Below are 25,273 nucleotides of genomic sequence, written 5' to 3' on the forward strand. Positions count from 1 at the left end.
AATGTTGCCGACAGTCTCAGCGTTGTCCACCGGTCGTTGAACAGTGCGAGTTTTCACTGTAACTCCTTCCACATAGCACTGACACAATAGCTTTCTTGAACTGATTTATTGAAGGCTTTCTTTCCCTTCAATTCACCGTGAAAACTGTTAATAAAATAATGCACGTTACAAACGTAAAAATAACATGCACAGCATGTGGCTCAAACATTTACCGAAGTAAAATACAAACAGAAATGACAAATACCTCGTTGGCCTGCATGCTTCTTTTAGGAGGAAATTGTGATCTTCTGGCTCTTGTGGCCCAAACGCTGAAAGTCCTTGTGACACTTTTTAGTCCTTGTAACCACCAGTCGCTCTCTTTATCCCTTCTCCTTGCATCAAACAGATTTTCCTCATACCCGGAAGTAGCTTCCTTATATCCGTTCACAGACCAATCGAGACACTTCAAAACAAACACATGCCCACAAACCCAACAAAAAGGCATGAAATTACATTTTTAACCATAACAACTTAAATAAAGCCTTCTTATGAACTTTTATACATTTTGATTTAAATTCCCTTTTGTGAACTTAACTTATTCTGTTTTTAGAGAAATAAAACAAATTATAATTATTAGTCACAACAGTTACAGTGCTTCTAGCTATCGAGACGACTTTATCCTTAAATAAAGAATCAAATATGTATTCTATACGCCATGAATATTTCAAACTAAAGAACAAATAATAAGACTGACTTATTAGCGTCCTGCTCACGTCTTTCTCCGCCGATGTGCTTTCACGACAGACACTTGACGTTAAAAGGCAGTACTGATCTGTTCTGCTGCCTTCTGTTCACCCTTGAAGCTGGGAATGACGTCAGAGCCGAGTGTACGAAGAGAAAACACAGACGCTATTGCTAGCGATTTCCAGAGCATAGATATAATAAGGTTTCTAGATAGGCACCGTCAGTGTACGACAATTCATTTGCATTAGAAAAACGCGCGAAAATCAGTCAAATATTGAGAACGTTATAAAATAGTAAAACATAGATTTATTTTCCATTCAAGGCTGCTGGACACATCTTGCAGGTTTTTGTACAGATCTGTGCGGTTTCAGGAAGAATACCGTTTTGTATGTAATCGTTTATTATGACATTGTTATTGAAATACAGATGACACAAAAGAACCATGGTAAGTAAGTGTGGCAGCAGAAGTTAACGGAGGTGACGTCAGATACGCGCATGCGTGGACCGATCGGGCGATAAAGCAAGATGGCGTCTGACCGAGAAGTCCTAAACGCGGGCATTATATTTCTGTATTCTTACATATATGTTGTTTAATAGAGTACACACGGTTAATAATTGTTTGTAGCCGGATACATTAGTCCGAGCGCACTTTGACACTTCTCCTGTTTGCTAGCTTCACTTAAGGTAGCTTGCAGCTAGTTTAGCTGGCTAGTTAGCTTAGCTTGTTAGCTGCTAACAAAGAGACGCGGAAGTTATTTAAACATCGCTAAGTAGGGAACTAATGTGAGTGTAAAGTGTTGTGATTGTGTGAAAATGTGCGAAAGAACGACAGCAAAGTATGAGGAGGAACTTCGTCCAACAAAAGAGGAGAAGGAGCGACAACATCAACTACTGGATGTTTATTATAAGAAACATCATCAAGTTGTGTTACACAGAACAGGTTTGTTTACTTCTTACTTTCACGTCTTTACTAATTTCATGTGTGTTTATTAACACTATTCTTAAATGTATTGTGTATAAGAAGTTTGGTTGTCTTGTGAGGATGATGTACATACAGTTGTGGTCAAGAGTTTACATACACTTGTAAAGAACATAATGGCTGGCTTGATTTTCCAATATTTTCTACAACTATTGTTTTTTTCTGTGATAGAGTGATTGGAGCACATACTTGTTGGTCACAAAAACATTCATGAAGTTTGGTTATTTTATGAATTGATTATGGGTCTAGTGAAAATGTGACCAAATCTACTCGGTCAAAAGTATACATACATCAACGTTATATGCAGTCTATATACATCAATGTTAGTATATAAACAGCGATGACGGTGGGCATGGTGTTCCTGGAATTAAAGGGCTCACCTTTTTTTTCCCCCTCCAAACATATTGCTGGGTATTGTGGCCAAACAGCTCAATTTTTGTTACATCTGAAATCACATGGACAAAGACAAGACCTTCTGGAGTAAAGTTCTGTGGTCGGATGAAAAAAAAAAAGAGCTGTTTGGCCACAATACCCAGCAATGTGTTTGGAGGAGAAAAGGTGAGGTCTTTAATCCCAGGAACACCATTCCCACCGTCAAGCATGGTGGTGATAGTATTATGCTCTGGGTCTGTTTTGCTACTAATGGAACTGGTGCTTTAAATGGGACAATGAAAAAGGAAGATTGCCTCCAAATTCTTCAGGACAACATAAAATCATCAGCCCGAAGGTTGGGTTTTGGGCGCAGATGGGTGTTCCAACAGGACAATGACCCTAAACACACATCAAAAGTGGTACAGGAATGGCTAAATCTGGCGACAATGAAGGTTTTAGAATGGCATTCCCGAAGTCCTGACTTAAACATGTGGACAATGCTGAAGAAACGAGTCATTGTCAGAAAACCAAAAAATTTAGCTGAACTGCACCAATTTTGTCAAGAAGAGTGGTCGAAAATTCAACCAGAAGCTTGTGGATGGCTACCAAAAGTGCCTTATTGCAGTGAAACTTGTCAAGGGACATGTAACCGAATATTAACATTGCACCTTTCGCTTTATCCAAGCAGTAATGACATTTTCTCACCAGTATTTTGTCTTTCTTCTCTGTCTAAGCATGTCAGCATCATCCTCCATCTTGTCATTGATGATACGGCCTAAGTGTTTGACATTGTTGCACACAGACAGGGTTTGACCAGACAAATAGAAACCTGGGAAATTAAGATTTTTATCCTCCTTGGTCCTACATATCATTACCATATTCTTTGTTGCATTATACTTGATGTCAAACTTGACTCCATAGTCTGAGCATATGTTAAGAAGCTGGTGGAACCCTGCACTACTGGGAGATATAATGGCCCAATCATCAGCGTACATAAAGTGGTTGATTAAGGTGTTCCCCATGATGCATCCTGTTCTGCATTCTCCCACTGCCTTGACAGGTCATTCATATACAGGCTCTACCAACCAAGTCAAGCAGCCTTAGAATGTATTAAATTCTGTCAAAATCTTGTAAAATTTGTAAATACAACCTAGAAATGTCTCAATTACTAAAAATTTTTAACGATAAATGGGCAGAGTTATTTGTGTCAAATGTTAAGCGCAAGTTCAAACATTTGTGGCTGTAGAACAAATAATTTCATTGTGTGATTGAAGCCAGGGAACATAAATGTCTATGTCGGGAGAGGGAGAGACAGTTAACTTCCCAAAGGAGTGTTATGTGGCACCAATTGCGATATTGCCATATTTACAGTCGTGGTTGAAAGTTTACATATACTTGTAAAGAACATAATGTCATGGCTGTCTTCAGTTTCTAATACCTTCTACAACTCTTATTGTTTTGTGATAGAGTGATTGGAGCACATACTTGATGGTCACAAAAACATTCATGAAGTTTGCTTCTTTTATGAATTTAATATGGGTCTACTGAAAATGTGACCAAATGTGCTGGGTCAAAAGTATACATACAGCAATGTTAATATTTGCTTACATGTCCCTTGGCAAGTTTCACTGCAATAAGGCGCTTTTGGTAGCCATCCACAAGCTTCTGCCTGAATTTTTGACCACTCCTCTTGACAAAATTGGTGCAGTTCAACTAAATGTGTTGCTTTTCTGACGTGTACATGTTTCTTCAGTCAAGACTTTGGGAAGGCCATTCTAAAACCTTAAAGGCCTACTGAAACCCACTACTACCGACCACGCAGTCTGATAGTTTATACATCAATGATGAAATCTTAACATTGCAACACATGCCAATACGGCCTTTTTAGTTTACTAAATTGCAAATTAAAATTTCGCGCGAAGTATTCTGTTGATAACGTCAGTATGATGACGTGTATGATGACCTGTGCGCGTGACGTCTCGGATTGTAGCGGACATTTTTTTCCAGCCCGATCCCAGCCATAAGTAGTCTGCTTTAATTGCATAATTACACAGTAATCTTGACATATGTGTTGCTGAATCTTTTGCAGTTTGTTCAAATAATAATGGAGACAACAAAGAAGAAAGATGTAGGTGGGAAGCGGTGTATTGCAGCTGCCTTTTGCAAAACAAACACAGCCGGTGTTTCCTTGTTTGCATTCCCGAAGGTGAAGCTTTACTATGGAACACAGCGGTCAAGTGAACATGGTTCCTGACTACGTGTCAACCGGCAGGTTTTGGAGAGAAAATTGGGGTAATAAGTCGGCTCTTACCGTAGACATGAGCGGAGCTTGCGTCGTTCCTTGTGCACCTGGCAAAGAGGCAGCCGCGTGACTTCCCTCAGAGACACTGGCGGTCACCACACCCGTGGCCACACCCGTCCGACTTTCAGGTACGACACTATAATCTCACTACAACACTAGTAACACAATAAGCAGATAAGGGATTTTCCAGAATTATCCTAGCAAATGTGTCTAATAACATCTGAATCGCTCCCACTGCCCTGTCTTTTTTTTTTTTTTTCTAGTCTATCACTTTTACTATCCTCATCCACAAATTTTTCATCCTCGCTCAAATTAATGGGGAAATTGTCGCTTTCTCTTTTCGAATCACTCTCGCTGTTGGTGGCAATGATTGTAAACATAGTTCAGATGTGAGGAGCTCCACAACCCGTGACGTCACGCGCACATCGTCTGCTACTTCCGGTACAGGCAAAGCTTTTTTATTAGCAACCAAAAGTTGCGAAATTTATCGTCGATGTTCTCTACTAAATCCTTTGAGCAAAAATATGGCAATATCGCGAAATGATCAAGTATGACACATAGAATGGACCTGCTATCCCCGTTTAAATAGGAACATCTCATTTCATTGGGCCTTTAATTCTATCCTGATTTAGCCATTCCTTCACTATTTATGATGTTTGTTTGGGGTCATTGTTCTGTTGGAAATCCCAACTGCGCCCAAGACCCAACCTCCAGGCTGATGATTTTAGGTTGTCCTGAATAATTTGGAGATAATCCTCCTTTTTCATTGTCCTATTTAAAGCACCAGTTTCATTGGCAGCAAAACAGGCCCCCAGCATAATATAATACAACCACCACCATGCTTGATGGTAGACATGGTGTTCTTGGTATTAAAGGCCTCACCTTTTCCACTGTAAACATATTGCTGCGTATTGTTAACTTGACTCTCACCAGATCCTTGTAGTTTGCAGAGCTCCACACAGGGATCTGGGACTTCTCAATAGGAGATGTATTACAGGAGCCAGGGCCTTGTAAAAAAATAATTGTATGTGATTGGATAAAGCACTTGTCCGTTACCTTGAATGACGTGCTGCTTCAACCACTCACATGGAATCAACCCGTGACGCTGATAAGAGCGACGCTGGAAAATCTAAACCCGGTCGGACAAAGAGCTAAAACATCCTTTTCACCAATAACTGCCTTCAAAACCGTTCTCTGTTCATTGTTTAAAAAAATGTATATTCAACAGATTTGACAAAACAGTTGCAAAAGCAGAATAAGTGTCAGTACTGACACAGCGAGGGCTGTGTGCCGCCATTGTTGTTTGAATCAAAGTCGCTTTGGCGCTTTGTCACATCTAGGAAATCCCGCTCGGCGATCCTGATTGGTTCATTATCTTTTGCTATCTTGGAGGAGTTTGCAATGCCTTTGAGCCCAGACCCTTGTGTGGAGCTCAGCGAACTAAAAGCGCCTTATTGCAGTGAAACTTTCCAAGAGACATGTAAGCAAATATTAACGTTGCTGTATGTATACTTTTGACCCAGCAGATTTGCTCACATTTTCAGTAGACTCATAATAAATTCATAATAGAAGCAAACTCCATGAATGTTTTTTGTGACCAACAAGTTTGTGCTCCAATCACTATCACAAAAAGTAAGAGTTGTAGAAAGTATTGGAAACGTAAGATAGCCATGACATTATGGTTTTTACCGATGTATGTAAACTTTTGACCACAACTGTATCTGCGATAACGATTTATATCATAATATAATAATTGGTATCAAATTGATAATATAATTGTGAAGGTCTCAAGCCGTCGCCTTGAGGGTTCCATGGACCACCAAGGAAAGACATGACTTTGAGCAGTTTGTCTCTGTTTATTTTTTTCAATAAACACCTCAGTCCAGGTCGCTTTTTCGCTCCTCTTTTCCGCTCGCTCGTCGTCTGTCTTCAGCTCTCCTCCTCTCTCGCTCTGCGTCAGCTGCACTCCTGCTCCCTTCCGTCTCTACGCCTCTCTCGCCGACATTCACAGCTGTCGCCCTTATGAACAGTGCAAGAGGATTATTCGATTGTATTCAGGTGCGTGATCCATGCACCTGATCTCGCTTGTGGCGTCGCTCCAGGCACGCCCCGCCTTGCCGCTCACTCGCCATCTCCGCCTCCTCGCCGCCATCTTGGGCCGGGCTCCAGCGTGCCCTGCCGCTCTGTCGGACCGTCGGCTCCGCCTCTCCACAATAATTATTTCAAAAAGGTTTACCAAGGGTCCCAATTTATCTGCTGACATATGCAATAACATATTACATCATTTTGTTGTATTATTTTGTCAAAACTACTATCAGTTTACTTGCTAGTTTACTGTTAATATATGGTTACTTTCTAATGTAACGTGTTTCTATCTACACTTCTATTCAAATTGTATAATCACTTATTCTTGTATTTTGTAAAAATGTAATAGCACTTGTTTTCTTGTTTGATTCTTTAATTTTGGGTGATACTAAAAATGTAGGTATCGTTACAGAGGCAGTATCCGTCATACCAATGCGGATACTGATATTTAAATTTTTTAAGATGGATGATTCAATTTTTGTTCGCAATCATAATCAGACAAAAACACAGGATTGCTCTGAATAAAATCATTTGGTTTATTCCCTTAAAGTCTTCCTGTGTCCAAAGACTTATTTCCTGAGTTTGTAAACAATCACAAAATCAACAAAATATACACACGGTAATACAAAATATCTGTCATACCACCTTATAATTATATTGTACAAACCCCGTTTCCATATGAGTTGGGAAATTTGGATTGATGTAAATATAAACGGAATACAATGATTTGCAAATCATTTTCAACCCATACTCCGTTGAATATGCTACAAAGACAACATATTTGATGTTCAAACTAATAAACCATTTTTTTTTGCAAATAATCATTAACTTTAGAATTTGATGCCAGCAACACGTGACAAAGAAGTTGGGAAAGGTGGCAGTAAATACTGATAAAGTTGAGGAATGCTCATCAACCACTTATTTGGAACATTCCACATGTGTGCAGGCTAATTGGGAACAGGTGGGTGCCATGATTGGGTATAAAAACAGCTTCCCAAAAAATGCTCAGTCTTTCACAAGAAAGGATTGGGCGAGGTACACCCCTTTGTTCACAACTAAGTGAGCAAATAGTCAAACAGTTTAAGAACAACGTTTCTCAAAGTGCAATTGCAAAAAAATTTAGGGATTTCAACATCCACGGTCCATAATATCATCAAAAGGTTCAGAGAATCTGGAGAAATCACTCCACATAAGCGGCATGGCCAGAAACCAACATTGAATGACCGTGACCTTCGATCTCTCAGACGGCAATGTATCAAAAAACTGACATCAATCTCTAAAGGATATCACCACATGGGCTCAGGAACACTTCAGAAAACCACTGTCACTAAATACAGTTTGATGCTAAATCTGTAAGTGCAAGTTAAAGCTCTACTATGCAAAGCAAAAGCCATTTATCAACAACATCCAGAAACGCCGCCGGCTTCTCTGGGCCTGAGATCATCTAAGATGGACTGATGCAAAGTGGAAAAGTGTTCTGTGGTCTGACGAGTCCACATTTCAAATTGTTTTTGGAAATATTCGACATTGTGTCATCCGGACCAAAGGGGAAGCGAACTATCCAGACTGTTATCGACGCAAAGTTCAAAAGCCAGCATCTGTGATGGTATGGGGGTGCATTAGTGCCCAAGGCACACATCTGTGAAGGCACCATTAATGCTGAAAGGTAAATACAGGTTTTGGAACAACATATGCTGCCATCTAAGCGCCGTCTTTTTCATGGACGCCCCTGGTTATTTCAGCAAGACAATGCCAAGCCACATTCAGCACGTTTTACAACAGCGTGGCTTCGTATAAAACGAGTGCGGGTACTTTCCTGGCCCACCGGCAGTCCAGACCTGTCACCCCTCGAAAATGTGTGGCGCATTATGAAGCGTAAAATATGACAGTGGAGACCCCGGACTGTTGAACTCTACTGAAGCTCTACATAAAACAATTGAAAGAATTCCACTTTCAAAGTTCAACAATTAGTTTCCTCAGTTCCCAAACGTTTATTGAGTGTTGTTAAAAGGAAAAGGTGATGTAACACAGTGGTGAACATGCCCTTTCCCAACTACTTTGGCATTTTTGCAGCCATGAAATTCTAAGTTAATTATTATTTGCAAAAAAAATTAAGTGTATGAGTTTGAACATCAAACATGTTGTCTTTGTAGTGCATTCAATTGAATGTGGGTTGAAAAGGATTTGCAAATCATTGTATTCCGTTTGTAATTACATCTAACACAATTTCCCAACTCATATGGAAACGGGGTTTGTACTTGGTGATGTTACTGTGGATTTTTGTATCGATCGGTTCACATTTGTTTAAATTTAAGAGCTTTAACAGGTTTTCTGTGGGTCATTAAAAAACATTGAAGTCATTAAATGGACTTTGCCTAAATTAAGGGCTTAAATGGTATTAAAAAGCATGAAATATGATGTACAGAGGCATTAAAATATTCATGCAATCGTAGGCCATAGATAAAAAAAAAATCTAATAATTTAATTCTTGCTGTCATCAATACATTGCTATGTCCATGTGTTTCCTTCTTGGTCTGTGGATTTTAAACTGGACTAAGAGGTCTCACTCTGTGCATCGCTCTCAGCACCTGAGCATGTTTATTCCACAGTAGACTTACATGAACAAAGTGAGCCTCTTGTCACTCATTCACAATCTTTGTTTCGGCTACTTGCAATTCTCCTCCACACGTTTTCCTGTGTGCAGTAGTGTTAGCGACACCCACTTTAATGTTGTAGATGGAAATAGTCATTTTAATTTAACGCTGTAATACAGGCAACTGCCCAGGATATGCCTGTTTTATGATTCTTTAATTTTGGGCTCTTTAGAATCAGCATGTTTTCGTCCATTTGTGTCAAGGAAGTTAAATTAGGTCTGAAAACTTTTGACAAGTGGACTTCATGTCCATTAGGAATTTTCAAAGTGTAGAATACCATCCGCCTTAAACAGAATATTGTACTTTGAAGGTAAACTAGATCATTTATTTTGTGTTTATGCATGACTTCCTGTCCCACACGAGCAGATGTTTGCTCAATTGAACCGCCTTGTTGTGGCGACCGCTAAATATTGAAGCCAGGTGGTGGAAACTGACACATTGACTTAAAAAAAAACTTAACGAGTCTGTCACGTGGCTCCGCCGTTCCACATCCAGTGGAAATCCCCGGTTACTAGGGGTGTAACGGTACGTGTATTTGTATTGAACCGTTTCGGTACGGGGGTTTCGGTTCGGAGGTGAACTGAATGACACGGACATATAAGTAGCGCACCGCACCGCACGTTGTGTAAGCAATGCACACCGAGGCACCATGAATTGATTTACGTGGACCCTGACTTAAAACAGGTTGAAATACTTATTAGGGTGTTACCGTTTAGTGGCCAATTGTACAGAATACGTACTGTACTATGCAATCTACTAATAAAAGTCTTAATCAAAAAAACAACAACACACGGCATGCTAGCAACGACTGGGCAATGATAGACTGACCATACCTCCTCTTTTCACGGGATATGTCCTCTTTGCGGAACTGTCCAGGTGGAGTTTCTTAAATGCATCGAATGTCCGGCATTTTAAGTTATGCTTGCGTGTATTTTCAATGTACGTTCAGGGTTAAGAAGGAGTTAAAAACAAAACAAAAAAAGTGGTGCACGTAGCGTTAACATTCGTGAGGGCGGGGCAGAGACAGAGAGAGCGAGAGAGTTATGATAAACGCGCATGCGTCGCCAGGCTCTGCTTTTTATCCATTGATTAATCAGATTAAATTTTTTATTATCTATAGCATGGGTGTCAAAAGTGTGCCCCGGAGGCCATTTGCGGCACACAGCTAATGTTTTAAAGGCCCACGGCACATTCTAAAAATACTATTAAAATAAACAAAAACATAAACAAAAGTGAAATAAAAAAGCTTAAAGGCTCAATGTAATTTAGAAAAAGTTGCAATGTTGACTAATAAAACAAAGCTGTTTTTTTTCTTTCAAACTTTCATTGCTCAAAAAATAATATTGAATCAAAATCAATGTTATGAATTATTGACCTATCCAAGTTTCCAATTACTTCACATCAAATAGTCCACTAAGAATAATATTTTTGGTGGAAGATTTAGAAAATTTGTTAAATAATTAATCAAAAAATGTATTTTTAGTTTTTTTCTTACTGTACTGAAAATGAACCGAACCGTGAACTCTGAACCGAGGTACGTACCGAACCGAAATTTTGGTGTACCGTTACACCCCTACCGGTTACACTTACACGCGTTGCTTGGTGAGATCAATGATGAAACCTTACTTCGGGTTCAAAGCACGAAGCAAAAGGAAATACACTTTTAACCCACAGCACTCGCAGTGAGCGAACTTGACCACCAGATGGTGTCATAGCAGAGACAACAATACAGACCTAATCTTTTCTCCAAGTTTATACATCAGTAACTGACATTAAAATCACATGGGGCGCTGGAACCTATCCCAGCTGCATTCAGTCAGCAGGGAATTTATTGCAATACAGATTTTAGACGATGTTGCCCAGCCCTCGTAAAAAGGGTCGTCTTTTCCTGTGAATAATGTTGTAAAGAACAGTGTGTTTGTTTTCAGGCCAATTCATATAATAACTTGTTATTTTAAGTTAATGTGAACTTACTGACTGATCTGGACATTTCTCAAGCATGTATGTCATTTTGTGTCCTGCAGGCGTCTGTGAAGAACAACTTCAGCCTGAAAAACAGGAGTGTAGCTTCAGGATGATGAAGACGGATCCTTCAAGGAGGAAGACCAGGCCCCACGGACCCTCTGGCGTCTCCTTTTCTTCTTTGACACAGACCCTTTCCTGTAAAAAGGAGGAGGAAGACTCAATGACGCCCCATGTTAAAGAGGAAGAGGAGGAACACAGCATCAGTCAAGAGGGATATCATCTTGAAGGACTGGTGGAGTTCCCAGTGACTGGTGTCCCTGTGAAGAGTGAAGATGATGAGGTCAAAGGTGAAAGTGAGGAGAGGGGAGGGGCGGAGCCTCCAAGCAGCAGCTCAACACAACACATGATAACAGAAGCTGTTGGAGACCACTGTGGAGGATCACAAGCAGACAAGCTCTTAGCTCCACTATCAGATAGTGAGGACACAACGTCACACTCTCCTGACACTGATGATGAAGACTCTAAAGATGATAAGACATGTCACACTGACAACACTCACTTCACATGTTCTCTCTGTGACAAAAGCTTTAAATACCATTGTCATCTGAAAACACACATGAGAAGACACACTGGAGAAAAACCTTTTATATGTTCAATATGTGGTATAGGTTTTGTAGAAAATCGGTATTTAAAAGTGCACATGAGAACACACACTGGTGAAAAAACTTTTTCCTGTTCAATCTGCGGTAAATGTTTTGTTTTCAGTCACAATTTGAAATTGCACATGAGAACACACACGAGTGAAAAACGTTTTTCCTGTTCAACCTGTGGTAAAGGTTTTACACAAAATCAATATTTGAAAAGACACATGAGAACACACACTGGAGAAAAACCTTTTACCTGCTCAACCTGCGGTAAAGGATTTACACAAAGCCATAATTTGAAAGTACACATGAGAACACACACTGGAGAAAAACTTTTTTCCTGTTCAACCTGTGGTAAAAGTTTTACACAAAGTCATGATTTGAAAGTACATATGAGAACACACACTGGTGAAAAACCTTTTTCCTGTTCAATCTGTGGTAAAACTTTTACAGAAAGCCAGAGTTTGAAAAAACACAAGAGAATACACACTGGTGAAAAACCTTTTTCCTGTTCAATCTGCAACAGAAGCTTTTGTGACCAATCAAACCTTGTAGCACACATGAGAACACACCCAAGAGAGAAAGTGTTGAGTTGCACTGTGTGTGGTGAAAGATTCTCTTTTAAGTACCAGTGTAAGAAACACAAGTGTGCTGGTGAGAACAGCAGCAGCAAATGAAACTGCAGGATTTGAAATAAACTGTCAAGACTTTAATTTTTACTTTCTAACAACATCAGCACATATAACATGTGTGACATTGTTGTTTGTTTAACAATCTTTTTATTATGCTCATACATTAATAAATTATATAGTTTGAAATATGAAAGTACTACATATTTGTTCTTCTAACTGTTAATGATCCCATAGATTAGCGCCTTTATATGATATACATATTTACTGGTTCACATCTGAAACATCTCTTGGACCACTTCAGGGAGCATATTATCATCATCATTTGAACAGTTGTCTTTTATTCACTTTTACAATGTTTGACTTTATGAATCATTTGTTGGGTGTCTATAAAGTACTATCTAGCTATCTATAATCTATTTTATTAATTATCTGTATTATGATGATTGTGTTGTGATTGTTTTATATGTATGTCCCCAGACCTTTATGCAACATAAAAGTGAGAAAAAATGGCAGATTTTTTTTATGGAAAGATGTTGTTGTTGTTTTTTTTACAAACTTACATTTGTGGATGTTTAAAATAAATCCAGTATTGTGTTTTAAACATTTGTAATGTTTTTTTTTTTTTAGCATCCCCAAAAAAACATCAATATCAGTCAAAGTTTGGAGTGTCAGCCAAAAGCCAATATTGTGAGGTGAATTATATTAATATAGCGCTTTTCTCCAGTGACAAAGCGCTTTACATTGTGAAACCCAGTATTTAAGTTAAATTTTTTTACCAGTGAGGGTGGCACTGGGAGCAGGAGGGTAAAGTGTCTTGCCCAAGGACACAACGGCAGTGACTAGGATGGCAGAAGCGGGTATCAAACCTGGAACCCTCAAGTTGCTGGCACGGCCACTCTACCAACTGAGCTATACCGCCCCATCCTCCCACAGGGATTTACTTTGCATACATTCTTAAGATAAACTGTTTATTTTGTTTCTCTATCACAGAATGAACAAGTGTTGTATTCAATTGCAAAACAACATCCTAAAAATTATTTTAAGTGGTCATTTCCATCTTTTTTTCTTAAATGAACTCCTTTACCTTAGGAAGAATGGAAACTTTCAAGTTATGAGTATTTTTTTTGTTACAGAAAAAATACAGTAAATAAGAAATAGTAAATAATTAAAAAATGATGATATGCAGTAGTTATAATATTTTGAATGAAAGCCTTTTTAAATGTTGTAATATTTTTTATTTGCAGGTCGTACTTTACAATAATATCTTCAAATAATAAAATGCTCTCATCATTCAATAAGTGCATCAGTGACCAAATGCCTTTTTGAAACCATTGTGTCACGTTCAAAGCGCATTGTGATGCGCGGAGATGTCACCTCCAGATGCACGGGACCAGACACGCAAGATTACAGGTAGGAGCTGGTTTTAATATATAAAATGATAAAAGAACACTGATACAAAGGCAAAAGAAAGTGCGTGCAACGCACGGGTAGCTAGACTAACTCTAGCGCTGAGTAAACGTCCAAAATGGCGCGCGTCGAGTGCCCAAAAGCTAAGGCGGAATTTAGCAAGCCAAAACAGGACAAGATCATCGAAAAGTGTGTGTTGCGTAAAGCAAGTGAAAACCTCAGACCGAACAAAGGGACGAGGCAGGTATAAATACAGAAACGGTAATCATAAACAGGTGTGCGTAACGGCCAGTGCAGATGGAACAAATGGGGTAACCATGGAAACAGACTAAACAAGGAAGTGCACAAACTAAGAATCGGAAGAGTCAAACCATAAACAAGAAATACAAAAGAATCAAAACCCAAAACGCTGTATGATCCGGTAGGCGGATCATAACACATTCCTGTTCAAAGATGGATTTGTTTCTCATTTTAATATAAGAACAATTCCATACTGGAGTACGGTGTGTGATGAAGTTGTGTTTGTAAATTAGTTTCCAGTACAACAACACTTGCTGGTAGGGATGTGTACCGTTCACTTTCAATTCCATGTTTTATGTGTTATATACAAACCCCGTTTCCATATGGGTTGGGAAATTGTGTTGGATGTAAATATAAACAGAATACAAGGATTTGCAAATCATTTTCAAGCCATATTCAGTTGAATGCACTACAAAGAAAAGATATTTGATGATCAAACTCATAAACTTTATTTCTTTTTGCAAATAATAATTAATTTAAAATTTCATGGCTGCAACACGTGCCAAAGTAGTTGTTACATCACCTTTTCTTTTAACAACACTCAATAAATGTTTGGGAACTGAGGAAATTATTTCCCGTTCTTGTTTTATGTAGAGCTTCAGTCGTTCAACAGTTCGGGTTCTCAGCTGTCGTATTTCACGCTTCATATTGCGCCACACATTTTCAATGGGAGACATGTCTGGACTGCAGGCGGGCCATTAAGGTACCCGCACTCTTTTATTACAAAGCAACGCTGTTGTAACACGTGGCTTGGCATTGTGTAGCGGAAATAAACAGGGGCGTCCATTATAACGTTGCTTGGACAACATATGTTTTTCCAAAACCTGTATGGACCATTCAGCATTAATGGTGCCTTCAGAGATGTGTAAGTTACCCATGCCTTGGGCACTAATACAAACTCATACCATCACAGATGCTGGCTTTTGAACTGTGCGCCTATAACAATCCGGATGGTTATTTTCCTCTTTGTTCCGGAGGACACTATGCCCACAGTTTCCAAATATAGTTTGAAATATGGACTCGTCAGATCACAGCACTTTTCCACTTTTGCATCAGTCCATCTTAGATGAGGTCGGGCCAAGCGAAGCCGGTGGCGTTTCTGGGTGTTGTTGATAAATGGGTTCTGCTTTGCATAGTACAGTTTTAACTTGCACTTACGGATGTAGCGACCAACTGTAGTTACTGAGAGTGGTTTTATGAAGTATTCCTGAGCACATGTGGTGAAATCCTTTACACACTGATGTCGGTTTTTGATGCAGTACCGCCTGAGGGATCAAAGGTCCGTAATATCGTCACTTACGTGCAGTGATTTCTCCAGATTCTCTGAACCTTTTGATGATTTTAAGGACGGTAGATGGTAAAATCCCTAAATTCCTTGCAATAGCTTGATGAGAAATGTTCTAAAACTGTTCGACAATTTGCTTACAAAGGCGTGACCCTCACCCCATCCTTGTCTGTGAATTACTTAACATTTCATGGAAGGTGCTTTTATACCCAATCATGGCACCCACCTGTTCCCAATTAGCCTGCACACCTGTGGGATGTTCCAAATAAGTGTTTGATGAACATTCCTCAACTTTATCAGTATTTGTTGCCACTTTTCCCAACTTCTTTGTTACGTGTTGCTGGCATCAAATTCTAAAGTTAATGATTATTTGCAAAAAAAAAAAAAAAAAAAAAAAAGTTTATCAGGTTGAACATCAAATATGTCGTCTTTGTGGCATATTCAACTGAATATCGGTTGACAATGATTTCTTTCTTTCTTTCTCAGTTTATTTCGAACATGTACATGAACACACTTACAACATAATACATCAAACAATCCCACATAGTTTCACATCACATCATGTCCAAAAAAGAGTAGGAAGAAGCAAAGCTTATTTAATCCTACACCTTTCCCACGTCAGAGCGTCTACAATTATATACATTCATCCACTGACCTCTTTTATAGTAAAATGACATCCGTGAATGAGTATTGCGACAGTTTTGTAATATGTACTTAATTAATTCAGTCATCATTAGCTTACTGAGATGAATAATATCTTATTTTCAATAAGGTTGAAAGTGTTCCTCATAATTCTTCTTTTTTGTACTTTGTAAGCACTATTAATTTGAACAACCTCTTAAACTGGATCATATCAGTACAATGTTTAACTGCATTACTTAATCAATTACATAATTTAATTCCACATACTGATATGCTAAAGGTTCTAAGTGTTCTACGTGCATACAAATGTTTTAAATTAGATTTTCCTCTACGGTTATATTTCTCCTCTTTAGTTGGGAAGAATTGTTGTACATTCTTTGGTAGCAAGTTATAGTTCGCTTTGTACATCATTTTAGCTGTTTGCAATTTTACCAAATCGAAATGTAATATTTTGGACTCAATAAATAAAGTGTTCTATGTTCTCTATATCCAACGTTATGTATCAGTCTAATTGATCTTTTTTGTAACACAGTTAAAGAATGTAGCACACATTTGTAGATATTTCCCCATATTTTTACACAATAACTCAGATATGGTTACACTAGCGAGCAGTAGAGAATATAAAGTGATTTTTGGCCCAGGACGTATTTTGCTTTATTCATTATTGAAATGTTTTTTTGCCACCTTATGTTGTATATGTCAGGACAATGACTTAGATTAGAGAATATATGGAACGAGCCAGGTGTGAATGTGAGTACATGATTAATTTATTAAACACTAAATACAAAAATAAGCAAACAAAGGACGCTCACAAGTAAGTACTAATACTAGACCACAAAATACAAACATGAAACAAAAAAACTTACTCGATGGCATGAATAATGAACTATAAACAAAACTAGCACAATGGCTTAAATAACAAAAACTTACTTAACGTGGACAAAACCGAATAGCAAGGCATGAAAGTAGGAGCAGCATGTAGCAAGCAGTACAGCATAAGCAGGAAGTAGAATGCAAGCAAGCAATAGAATAAGCACCAGCAATATCAAAGTTCCCAGGCCGATGAACAGAAAACAAATGATTTAAATAGTGATTATGATGATGAGAAACAGGTGCGGAACTGAGGGCAGGGGCGTAACTTGGAGACCAGGTGGAAACCAATGTGTAACTATGGAGACAAACAAAATCAGGATGTGCAAAACAGGAGACAAGAGTCCAAAAGCAAACGTAAACATGATCAAACATAAACTGATTTACAGGCATGAGAGTATATTTTGTATACAAGATTTTTAGTTAATTTTACCATCTATTAATGCTCCCAAAAATCTGGTTTGTTTTACCCTTTCAATGTCTACTCTGTCTATTTGTATTTGTGTCTGATGCTCTTTTCTGTTACCAAATAGCATTATTTCAGTTTTACTGCGATTCAAAGATAGTCTGTATTTGTCAAACATTATTTTTTAATTTGTTCATTTCTTCTGTTATTACTTGTATTATCTTCTGTGTGCTCTCTCTGCTGAACAGAAAGCAGTTGTGTTGTCTGCAAATAAAACTAACATTAAGTTATTTGTAACTTTACCAGTGTCGTTTATATAAAGATTAAACAATCTTGGTCCCAGTATTGATCCCTGGGGTACACCACAAGATATATCTAGCCGTCCTGACATATTTTCACCCATCTTCACATATTGCTTCCTGTTGGTTAAATAGCTTCTTACCCAGTTCAAGACCAAACCTCTGATGCCATATCGTTCTAGTTTTTGTATTAAAATATCATGATTAATTGTGTCAAATGCTTTTGTTAAGTCCATGAATACTGTGGCCGCACATTCTTTACCATTTTTGCATTGGTAATTTCCTCTGTTATTTTGATTAATGCTATTGATGTTGAGATGTTTGTTCTAAATCCAAATTGGTTCTCCACGAGCGTCCCATTTTTGTTGATACATTTATCTAATCGGCTATTGAATAGTTTTTCCATGATTTTGTAGAATTGTGGAAGTAATGAAACTGGTCTGTAGTTAGTCAACTGGTGTATGTCTCCATTCTTATAAATTGGTACGACTTTTGCAATTTTCATTTTGTCAGGGAATTTGCCGATTAGAAATGATACGTTATTGATATATGTCAGAGGTTCTGAAATGTCTTCTACAACCTTTTTTTTATCGTTACCATATGTTGAGGTCTTAGATTTAAATTTTTTTACAATTTTGATTACTTCTTCTTTTGTCACCTTCTTAAGAAAGATGGAATTGGGATTTCTGTCTATGAGCTCACTCAAGTCCTCAACTGACCCATCATCTGCTTTAGGAATTCTTTGTTCCAGATTTTTTCCGATATTAACAAAGTAATCATTAAAACATTCAACTATTTGGTTCATATTGTCATTTTTTGTATTTCCATCTAGAAAATACTGGGGGTAATCTTTCTTAGCACCATTTTTGATGATGCTTTTTAGGATGCCCCTTGTTGCTCTCATGTTGTTTCTGTTCTTGTTTAATAATTGACTGTAGTATTCCCTCTTAGATGTTCGTAGTATACCAATTAGCTTGTTTTTCTATTTCTTATACTTATTTTCTGCCTCTATGGATCTCTATGTTATAAATATTCGATATAATGTTTTTTGTTTTTTTTTGGTGACAAGCACTTCTCAGTCCTTTTGTCATCCATGGTTGGTTGTTTTTCTTTTGCTTCTTACTAAGTTCTTTCCAAGGACAATGTTTATCATAAAGTGTTAGAAAGGTTTTGAAACATTTCCCATATGCATTATTTACAACATCTTCATTGTATACATTGTCCCAAGTTTGTTTCCTCGGATCCTCCTTTAAGGAAATTATTCTTCCCTCTGTCGATATTCTTTGAAATGTCTTTTTGTTAATGTTTTTCTTCTTGTAATTCCCATCATAAATAGTAAAAACTGGCAGATGGTCGCTGATGTCGGTTGTTAACAGTCCACATGTTGTGTTATTATCAAAAACATTAGTGAAGATTGTATCAATAAGTGTAGCACTGTGACTTGCAATTCTGGTTGGCCTTGTGATTTGGGGATACAAAATCATACTGTACATTGTATTTATGAAATCATTAATGGACTTTTGCTTATTGGGGTTCAAGAGATCTATATTGAAGTCACCACATAAAAAAAAACACTTTTTGACTGATTCCACGGAAAGTTCCCTTAAACCAGTCTTCAAATCCTTCAATGCTTGAGTTGGGTGTTCTATATATACAACTGATCAATACATTTCTACTTCTTTCATGACATATCTCAATAGTTATACACTCTAAAACATTGTCAATAGCTAGTGACATGTTTTTTACCACCCTGTAATGGAAGTCCTTCATCACATACACAACAACTCCGCCTCTATTCTTATTTAATCTATTAAAAGAATTGAGTTCATATCCTTCTAGTCCAAAGTCCATTCCTTTTTTTGTATCCATCCATGTCTCTGATACAGTAATAATTTTGAAAGGTTTTTTAAATTGTTCCATAAATGAATTCTTATTGTTAAAATTGGCATAGAAACTTCAATCAATATTCATCCACCAAAAAATGTATTAAATTTTTTTACACTAAACATATATTTAATTTATACACCAAACATCTATTTAATATTTACACACCAAACATTTATTGAATATTTATACACTAAACATGTATTTAATAATTTAATATTCATACACTAAACAGATATTTAATATTCATACATTAAAGTTATTTAATTAAAATTTATACACTAAACAATAAACATGTAAACGATCCCCCCCCCCCCCCCCCCCCATGCAAAGTCCGGGACACTAAATAAGGCACACTTGGAAATAATGAATTTCTTTATGTGTGCAGTTGCAGCAGAAGTCCACAGGAGGTCGCACGTTCCCTCTCAATAAGTCCGGTTCTCGCTCTCTCGCTCGTCTTTTTTTCTTCTTCTAGTCCTTCACTCTCACTATCCTCATCCCCGAATCTTTCATCCTCGCTCAAGTTAATGGGGGAATTGTCGCTTTCTCTGTCCGAATCGCCTTAGTTGCTGGTAGCCATGATTTTAAACAATGTGCGGATGTGAGGAGCTCTACGACCCGTGACGTCACGCACACATCGTCTGCTACTTCCGGTACAGGCAAGGCTTTTTTATTGGCGACCAAAAGTTTCAAACTTTATCGTCAATGTTCTCTACTAAATCCTTTCAGCAAAAATATGGCAATATCGCAAAATGATCAAGTATGACACAGAATGGACCTGCTATCCCTGTTTAAATAAGAAAATCTCATTTCAGTAGGTCTTTAATATTCATACACTAAACATGTATTTAATATTTATGCACCAAAAATGTCTTTAATATTTATTCACTAAACAAATATTTAATATTCATACACTAAACATGTATTTAATAAGTTTATACACTAACATGTATTTAATATTTATACACTAAACATCAATCAATGTTTATTTATATAGCCCTAAATCACAAGTGTCTCAAAGGGCTGCACAAGCCACAACGACATCCGCGGTACAGAGCCCACACAAGGGCAAGGAAAGACTCACCCCAGTGGGACGTCGGTGACAGTGACTATGAGAAACTTTGGAGAGGGCTGCATATGTGGACAACCCCACCCCCACCCCCACCCCCAACACCCACCACCCCAGGGGAGACCGAAAGCAATGGATGTCGAGCGGGTCTAGCATGATATTATGAAAGTCCAGTCCATAGTGGATCCAACATAACAGAGAGAGAACATATATATTTATTCATACACTAAATATGTATTTAATATTCATACATTAAAAATGTATTTAATATTTATACATTAAACATGTGTTTAATATGTATACATTAAACATGTATTTAATATTCATACACTGAACATGTATTTAATACTCATTTACTAAACATATATTTAATATTTATATACTAATCATATATGTAATATTCATAAAGTAAACATGTATTCATTATTCTCTAAATAAGGCACACTTGGAAATAATGAATTTCTTTATGTGTGCAATTGCGACAGAAGTCCACAGGACGGCGCACATTCCCTCTTAATAAGTGTCCCCCCGTTCCCCCCCACCTACATAAGATATGTGTCTAGTTTTATCGGCCAGCCCTATTGGCCATTTTCCTATTTTTTTAACATAAGTTATGTGTCTATCATTATATATATTGTATTGTTTTACAGCCCAGCCCTATGGGTTTGTTTTTTTTCAAATTAATGTTTTTTTAATTGATTTCGATTTGATGTCTTTTGCAATATATGGTGACATTGTTTAATCGCCCAGCCCTATCGGCATTTTTTCATTTTTTTCCATTTTTTTCCATTTGTCATGCTATATAGTGGTTTAGTTTAACAGCCCAGCCCTTTGGGGATTTTTTCTGAATATTTGTTTTTCAATTGATGTTTTGCGATGAATATTGATATCGTTTTATCGCCCAGCCCTATCGCCCTTTTTAATTTTTTTATTATTATTTTTTAACTTAAGTTAGGTTCCTCATCCACTTATATTCATACACTAAACATGTATTTAACATTTATACACTAAACACGTATTTAACATTCAAACACTTAACATGTATTTAATAATCATATACTAAACATACATTTAATATGTATATACCAATCATATATTTAATATTCATTCAGTAAACATGTATTTATCATTCTCTAAATAAGACGCACTCGGAAATAATTAATTTCTTTGTGTGCAATTGTGGCAGAAGTCCACAGGAGGGCGCACATTCCCTCTTCATAAGTCTGGTCATTCATACACTGAACATGAATTTGATATTCATCCACCAAACATGTATTAAATAATTATACACTAAACATACATTTTATGTATACGCTAAACAGGTATTTAATATGTATACACTTAACAAGTATTTAATATTCATATATTAAACAGTTGTTTACCGAATATTTATACACTAAACATGTAAATGACGAATTGGAAGTCTGGGACACTAAATAAGGCACACTTGGGAGTAATGAACTTGTTCAAGATGGCGGCGCCCGGACGGGCTGCAACATCGCGGAGCTCCTGCTAAAGATGGAACATTTGGCAGAAATACCGGACAATTCTACAAACTTTATAGCTGGCTCACATCGTGGTCACTCCGTGATCACGTACGACCGCCAGACACTTCTGGATGTGGACATATCGGGCTGTTTTGGACTGATAGACGCGGGCTTGCTAGACCGGCTAGCTAGCATGGGAATAATTCGGCGGCTACATCCAGCGGCCTGTGAAGCAGGGGAGTATAGTAGCAGCGGGGGCCGTCTACGGAGCAGACGCCAGCGGTGTGATCGGAAACGCGGATGCCGAGCGGTGCTAAAAACAAAGCAGAAGGCTAATCCCCACAGAAAACCACTTCCCTCCATCCTGAAGCCAGATTTAAATGGAAGATGCGAGACTACTGGTCTGGGTAAGGAGTCAGTTAAATTAGAACAAGTTTTTTCTGCTTTGAGTGTTTCAGAGTTGGACATGTGTTCTACTGAGGTGGCTAACTATGATGCGTGCAGTTTATCAAAGCAACAATCAAACAATCGGAAAATCCCCGTTACTGAGGTGGCTAACCATGATGCGTGCAGTTTATCAAAGCAACAATCAAACAATCGGAAAATTCCCGTCGTATCAATTCCTAGATATGGTCGTAATTATACTAAATGCACTGGGCATAATAAACACAACATTATTAATATTGCTACTACGGATAATTTGATCAAAAATTCCCTAAAACAGCCCACTACCTATAATATAGGTTTTTTAAACATAAGATCATTGTCTCCCAAAACGTTGTTAGTTAATGATATTATCAGAGACAACAATCTTAACGTTATCGGTCTCAGCGAAACCTGGCTTAAACCAAACGACTTTTTTGCGCTAAATGAAGCATGTCCTCCTAACTTTACACATGCGCATATTGCCCGTCCGCTTAAAAGGGGTGGGGGGGTCGCACTAATATACAACGAAAACTTTAACCTTAGTCCTAACATAAATAATAAATATAAATCGTTTGAGGTGCTTACTATGAGGTCTGTCACACCGCTGCCTCTACACCTGGCTGTTATCGACCGCCCCCCCGGGCCCTGTTCGGACTTTATCAATGAATTCTCAGTTTGTTGCTGATCTAGTGACACACGCCGATAATATAATCATAATGGGGGACTTTAATATCCATATGAATACCCCATCCGACCCACCGTGCGTAGCGCTCCAGACTATAATTGATAGCTCTGGTCTCACACAAATAATAAATGAACCCACGCATCGCAACGGTAATACGATAGACCTAGTGCTTGTCAGGGGTATCACCGTTTCCAAAGTTACGATACTCCCGTATACTAAAGTATTGTCCGATCATTACCTTATAAAATTCGAGGTTCAGACGCATGTTCGTCAAACTAATAATAATAATAACTGCTATAGCAGCCGCAACATTAATACGGCCACAACGACAACTCTTGCTGACCTACTGCCCTCGGTAATGGCACCATTCCCAAAATATGTGGACTCTATTGATAACCTCACTAACAACTTTAACGACGCCCTGCGCGAAACCATTGATAACATAGCACCTCTAAAGTTAAAAAAGGCTCCAAAAAAGCGCACTCCGTGGTTTAGAGAAGAAACTAGAGCTCATAAAATTATTATGTAGAAAGCTGGAACGCAAATGGCGCACGACTAAACTTGAGGTGCACCATCAAGCATGGAGTGATAGTTTAATAACTTATAAACGCATGCTTACCTTAGCTAAAGCTAAATATTACTCAAATCTCATCCACCGTAATAAAAACGATCCTAAATTTTTGTTTAGTACGGTAGCATCGCTAACCCAACAAGGGACTCCTTCCAGTAGCTCCACCCACTCAGCTGATGACTTTATGCAATTCTTTAGTAAGAAAATTGAAGTCATTAGAAAGGAGATTAAAGATAATGCGTCCCAGCTACAACTGGGTTCTATTAACACTGACACGATTGTATATACGGCGGATACTGCCCTCCAAAATAGTTTCTCTCGTTTTGAGGAAATAACATTAGAGGAATTGTTATAACGTGTAAATGGAATAAAACAAACAACATGTTTACTTGACCCTCTTCCTGGGAAACTGATCAAGGAGCTCTTTGTATTATTAGGTCCATCAGTGCTAAATATTATAAACTTATCACTTTCCTCGGGCACTGTTCCCCTAGCATTCAAAAAAAGCGGTTATTCATCCTCTTCTTAAAAGACCTAACCTCGATCCTGACCTCATGGTAAACTACCGACCGGTGTCTCACCTTCCCTTTATTTCAAAAATCCTCGAAAAAATTGTTGCGGAGCAGTTAAATGAACACTTAGCGTCTAACAATCTATGTGAAACCTTTCAATCCGGTTTCAGGGCAAATCACTCCACGGAGACAGCCCTCGCAAAAATGACTAATGATCTATTGCTAACGATGGATTCTGATGCGTCATCTATGTTGCTGCTCCTCGATCTTAGCGCTGCTTTCGATACTGTCGATCATAATATTTTATTAGAACGTATCAAAACACGAATTGGTATGTCAGACTTAGCCCTGTCTTGGTTTAACTCTTATCTTACTGATAGGATGCAGTGTGTCTCCCATAACAATGTGACATCGGACTACGTTAAGGTAACGTGTGGAGTTCCCCAGGGTTCGGTCCTTGGCCCTGCACTCTTCAGCACCTACATGCTGCCGCTAGGTGACATCATACGCAAATACGGTGTTAGCTTTCACTGTTATGCTGATGACACCCAACTCTACATGCCCCTAAAGCTGACCAACACGCCGGATTGTAGTCAGCTGGAGGCGTGTCTTAATGAAATTAAACAATGGATGTCCGCTAACTTTTTGCAACTCAACGCCAAAAAAACGGAAATGCTGATTATCGGTCCTGCTAGACACCGAACTCTATTTAATAATACAACTCTAACATTTGACAATCAAACAATTAAACAAGGCGACACGGTAAAGAATCTGGGTATTATCTTCGACCCAACTCTCTCCTTTGAGGCACACATTAAAAGCGTTACTAAAACGGCCTTCTTTCATCTCCGTAATATCGCTAAAATTCGCTCCATTCTGTCCACTAAAGACGCTGAGATCTTTATCCATGCGTTTGTTACGTCTCGCCTCGACTACTGTAACGTACTATTTTCGGGTCTCCCCATGTCTAGCATTAAAAGATTACAGTTGGTACAAAATGCGGCTGCTAGACTTTTGACAAGAACAAGAAAGTTTGATCACATTACGCCTGTACTGGCTCACCTGCACTGGCTT

At 38.1% G+C, this 25,273-nt stretch overlaps 2 protein-coding genes across 3 annotated transcripts in view; both read left to right on the top strand.

Moving 5' to 3' along the window:
* The window catches only part of LOC133545391 (gastrula zinc finger protein XlCGF57.1-like), a 211,375-nt gene that overhangs the window by 108,468 nt on the left and 77,634 nt on the right, over nucleotides 1-25,273 (top strand). The gene's annotated exons all lie outside the window — the stretch shown is intronic.
* On the top strand, nucleotides 1,203-12,951 carry LOC133545442 (oocyte zinc finger protein XlCOF6.1-like). Of its 2 annotated transcripts, XM_061891049.1 has the most exons (4): nucleotides 1,521-1,663; nucleotides 4,164-4,280; nucleotides 4,347-4,504; nucleotides 11,140-12,951. In XM_061891049.1, exon 4 carries the CDS (start codon nucleotides 11,190-11,192, stop codon nucleotides 12,399-12,401), a length of 1,212 nt encoding a protein of 403 aa, XP_061747033.1. In that variant the 5' UTR covers nucleotides 1,521-1,663; nucleotides 4,164-4,280; nucleotides 4,347-4,504; nucleotides 11,140-11,189; the 3' UTR covers nucleotides 12,402-12,951. The 2 variants fall into 2 exon arrangements, with proteins under 2 accessions (XP_061747032.1, XP_061747033.1); XM_061891048.1 differs by lacking the exons at nucleotides 4,164-4,280; nucleotides 4,347-4,504 and having other exon boundaries at nucleotides 1,203-1,663.

Source organism: Nerophis ophidion, linkage group LG28 (assembly GCF_033978795.1).
Source record: "Nerophis ophidion isolate RoL-2023_Sa linkage group LG28, RoL_Noph_v1.0, whole genome shotgun sequence".
Classification (NCBI taxonomy): Eukaryota; Metazoa; Chordata; class Actinopteri; order Syngnathiformes; family Syngnathidae; genus Nerophis; species Nerophis ophidion.

Coding starts and splice junctions, on each gene's coding strand:
- LOC133545442 (XM_061891048.1), top strand. CDS start 1,537: ATGTGCGAAAGAACGACAGCAAAGTATGAGGAGGAACTTCGTCCAACA. Junction 1,664..11,139: donor AGTTGTGTTACACAGAACAG/GTTTGTTTACTT, acceptor TGTGTCCTGCAG/GCGTCTGTGAAGAACAACTT.